The 4,108-nt window shown below is 47.8% G+C and overlaps 1 protein-coding gene across 1 annotated transcript; it reads left to right on the top strand.

The window, feature by feature from the left end:
* The first annotated feature begins 1,025 nt into the window (after positions 1-1,025).
* Prat2 (Phosphoribosylamidotransferase 2) lies at positions 1,026-4,108 on the top strand. The gene is made up of 3 exons (XM_018099550.3): positions 1,026-1,269; positions 1,342-1,514; positions 2,437-4,108. Exons 1-3 carry the CDS (start codon positions 1,239-1,241, stop codon positions 3,862-3,864), a joined length of 1,632 nt encoding a protein of 543 aa, XP_017955039.1. The 5' UTR covers positions 1,026-1,238; the 3' UTR covers positions 3,865-4,108.

Here is a 4,108-nt window from a genome sequence, read left to right as displayed (position 1 = left end):
TAAACCGGATACTTCCATTTTCTAAGAGCTTAGAAATGGAAAGAGATTGTTAGTATATTAACTGATCGATTAATATGCATGATTTGTTATCGAAAACATACAGATAAATTTATATGGATTGACCAATTTCATTTTGTGATCTCTTGTCGGATATATATATTTTTAAATGTATAGCCAGTTATAGAAATTATTTCTCGATTCAAAATGAAAGATCGATTTATAACAAGTTATCGATATACAATTCTAAATTGTGATATGATATATATTCACATAACATTTTATTAGAGTATTTCGATTTCGTAAGTTTCCAGCAGATCTTTTCTGTTGGTTTTGTTTACAGCTCTGCGATCGTGCGTTCGACTTCGCTTGGCCACTTATCGATCGAGCTGCTTGGGGGGCCTGTGTATTATTAACTCTTCTGATAATGCAGCCCAATTATTGCAAAAGGAAAATAATAACAAATCGGGAATCGGGAATCTGGAATCTTGAATCTGTTATTGTTTACGCTTCTAAGTCAACGAAAATGCGTCATTGCACGCATTTTCCAATGCGCCGCTTGGTGATAACAACAAAGTTGTGATAAGCGGCGCAGCATGGGGCAAGATCGCTGTGGAAAATTATCTGGCAGCGAGAGTCAAGGTAACCGAATGCTGCAATCAATACAAGCGTTTATTCAATTATAAATTCAATTGGCCTCATGATCAATGAGAAGTTGATCGAGTTAGCCGCTCAACATAATTTTGTGGCATGGAATGCGAGCATTGTTTGTTTTATCTGTGATTTGTTTATTTTTGTTGTTGTTGTACATTCGCAGTGCTATTGAAAACAGTATCAAGTGATCTGCTGCGGTTGGGAACCTTTTGCGAAAATGCAATCGACGCAGTTATCAGCATCAGCTACATGATGTACACATGCCATATACACACACTTACGATTATGTATATGTATATATGTGTATGTATATGCATATGTATATAGCTGATCAGTGCTTTTGATTTTTGAAGCTTTAATATACCGCGCTTGTAACTTGAACACTCATAATTCCACTGGCATTCAATCAATGCAGACGTGAATAGTAGAGCTCGAAGGAAACAGATCTGGTGCCAAGTGTTAAGTGTCTCAATTTGTACATAGGAAACGATCGACAAGCCAGTTGGAGTGCACTGATCGATCACACGCACACAAATACACACACGATTCAAGAAGAAATCAATATAAAAATAAATAAAAAACTGACTATGGCTGAAAGTGAATGTGGAAATGTTTGTGGTAAGCATCGAGGGCAGCGTGTGCGCTCAGTCGAGGATCAGCTGTAGTAACACGCAAATCTTTATTCAACAGATGCTCAGTCATGTTGCAGCCGGGAGCGAGAAGTCGTCGCCAGCAGTGCAGCCGTAAAAGTATTTCCCAATAAGATCTACAAATCGGAGCAGCCCAAGGGAGACCATGTGACGGGCATGACCTGCGAATGTGGAGTGTTTGGTGCCATTGCCTGCGGCGAATATCCTACACAGGTGATTATTACGATGATATGGTGATATTATTATGAGAGTGAGACTTTTGAATAGATATATATTAAATATACATATGTATGTAGGATTCTGGGATGATTTTCTTAGTATAGGTAAATAGTAAACTTTAGTTTAAACTACAGAGCTCTGGTGGCCAATGCATACAGATCTTCTATGCATACAGATCTCTATGATGGATCAAACGCTATCCTAGATCATTCACTTAGTTCTAGTTGGATAAATCATATCAGAGAGTTTCTCGCATAAGCCAAATAGACACCAGAATATATTTCTTCTCACTTTGAAAGGATTTAAATTAAACGCAAATCGATTGAAAGCTCTATAAATTTTATAAATGATCTCACACATATACCTATATATACTCCAGCAGATTTAGCTTAGTTTCACTGTAGCTCACTCGTTTATGAATTTCTTAGCATTTATTGAGAAATCATTGGTAAATCTTTGATTCCGATTCACAAATTCATTGATCACGTGATTGCGTCAATCACTTCTGTCAGCTGGCTGGCATTGGAGCGGAGCTCCTCTAGTGTAAACTGATCGCAAGTAGGTCATAAAAAACAGCCCGTTCAGCCCCCCATTTCGCAGCCGAGGGGGCCAGGCCCAGGCCAGCGACGATGACGATGACGTCAATGCAAGGCAAAGCTGAGCGCCGCATTGCGGTTGTAATTGCTTGAAATCAGTTGCAGTATTGATGTCGTAGTCGTTGTTGTTGTTGTTGTTGTTGTTGCTTGTAATGAAATGGAAAATAACAGGAAAATATGTGTGCACTATCAGAGAATCAGAGAATCAGAGAGCGCGTTATCGGTCGTCAGCTTGTCAGCTGTTGCCATGGCATTGGAAACATTCGAAACATTCGTTTGCCACGAATATTATTGATGTGTGAATCTGAATTCGCTTGCAGCTGGACATTGCACAGATGATCTGCCTGGGCCTGGTGGCGCTGCAGCATCGCGGCCAGGAGTCGGCGGGCATTGTCACCAGCATGGGCAAGAGCTCCAAGAACTTCAACGTGCACAAGGGCATGGGCATGATCAACAACATCTTCAATGACGAGGCCATACGCAAGCTGAAGGGCAACTTGGGCATCGGGCACACCCGCTACTCCACTGCCGCTGCCTCCGAGGTGGTCAACTGCCAGCCCTTCGTGGTGCACACGGCACACGGCGCCCTGGCCATTGCCCACAATGGGGAGCTGGTCAACTGCGAGTCGCTGCGCCGCGAGGTGCTCGAGCGGGGCGTGGGCCTCTCGACGCACAGCGACAGCGAGCTGATCGCCCAGTCGCTGTGCTGTGCGCCGGAGGATGTGTCCGAGCACGATGGGCCCAATTGGCCGGCGCGCATACGCCACTTCATGACGCTGGCGCCGCTCTCCTACTCCCTGGTGGTCATGCACAAGGAGAAGATATACGCCGTGCGAGACTCGTATGGCAATCGGCCGCTCTGCCTGGGCAAGATCGTGGCCTTCGATGCGGGCCACGCCAACATTGAGGATCAGCTGGCCGAGGGCTGGGTGGTCAGTAGCGAGAGCTGCGGCTTCCTCTCCATCGGCGCTCGCTACGTGCGCGAGGTGGAGCCGGGCGAGATCATCGAGCTGTCGCGCAATGGCTATCGCACCGTGGACATTGTGGAGCGGCCGGACTACAAGCGCATGGCCTTCTGCATCTTCGAGTACGTCTACTTCGCGCGCAGCGACTCCATGTTCGAGGGCCAGATGGTCTACTCGGCGCGGCTGCAGTGCGGCCGGCAGCTGGCGCGCGAATCGCCGCTGGACGCGGATCTGGTCAGCTCGGTGCCGGAGTCGGGCACGGCGGCGGCGCACGGCTACGCCCGTGAGTCGGGCCTACCCTTTGGCGAGGTGCTCTGCAAGAATCGGTATGTGGGACGCACCTTCATTCAGCCCTCGAATCGCCTGCGCCAGCTGGGCGTGGCCAAGAAGTTCGGCGCCCTCGCCCAAAACGTGGAGGGCAAGCGCATCGTCCTGATCGACGACTCCATTGTGCGCGGCAACACGATTGGCCCCATCATCAAGCTGCTGCGCGACGCCGGCGCCATCGAGGTGCACATTCGCATCGCCAGCCCCCCGCTGCAGTACCCCTGCTACATGGGCATCAACATACCCACGCGCGAGGAGCTCATTGCCAACAAGCTGAACGCCACGCAGCTGGCGAACCACGTGGGCGCCGACAGCCTGGCCTACCTCAGCGTCGAAGGCCTGATCAAGGCGGTGCAGATGAACAAGTCGCACGTGAATCCCCTCAAGTCGGGCTACTGCACGGCCTGCCTCACGGGCGAGTATCCCGGCGGCCTGCCCGAGGAGCTCAGCTGGTAGCGCGCCACCTGGCCCTGCCCTAGTTATTTAGCCTTAGCTTAGCGCCTAGCTCATCATCAACTCAACGCAATGCTCATCACGACGGCAGCTCTACGAGCACCGTTCACACAGTTACAATTTCTTATGCCTAGGTTAAAGCATTGATGTAATCCAATCTATCGCTTGTAACAAATTTAAATTATCTCATTAAGCTAGAAATGTTGCAAATAAAATATAATAAATGTATGCAAAATATGAAAATAAA

The sequence above is a fragment of the Drosophila navojoa genome, chromosome 4 (genome assembly GCF_054131105.1).
Source record: "Drosophila navojoa isolate 15081-1374.11 chromosome 4, UAZ_NAV_1.0, whole genome shotgun sequence".
NCBI lineage: Eukaryota > Metazoa > Arthropoda > Insecta > Diptera > Drosophilidae > Drosophila > Drosophila navojoa.
This window is presented reverse-complemented; position numbering and strand designations above follow the sequence as displayed.

Bases quoted from the DNA above. Each gene is read 5' to 3' on its own strand.
- Prat2 (XM_018099550.3), top strand. From the start codon at position 1,239: ATGGCTGAAAGTGAATGTGGAAATGTTTGTG. The intron at 1,270-1,341 runs GTAAGCATCGAG...TTTATTCAACAG, and splicing joins TGAATGTGGAAATGTTTGTG to ATGCTCAGTCATGTTGCAGC. The intron at 1,515-2,436 runs GTGATTATTACG...ATTCGCTTGCAG, and splicing joins GCGGCGAATATCCTACACAG to CTGGACATTGCACAGATGAT.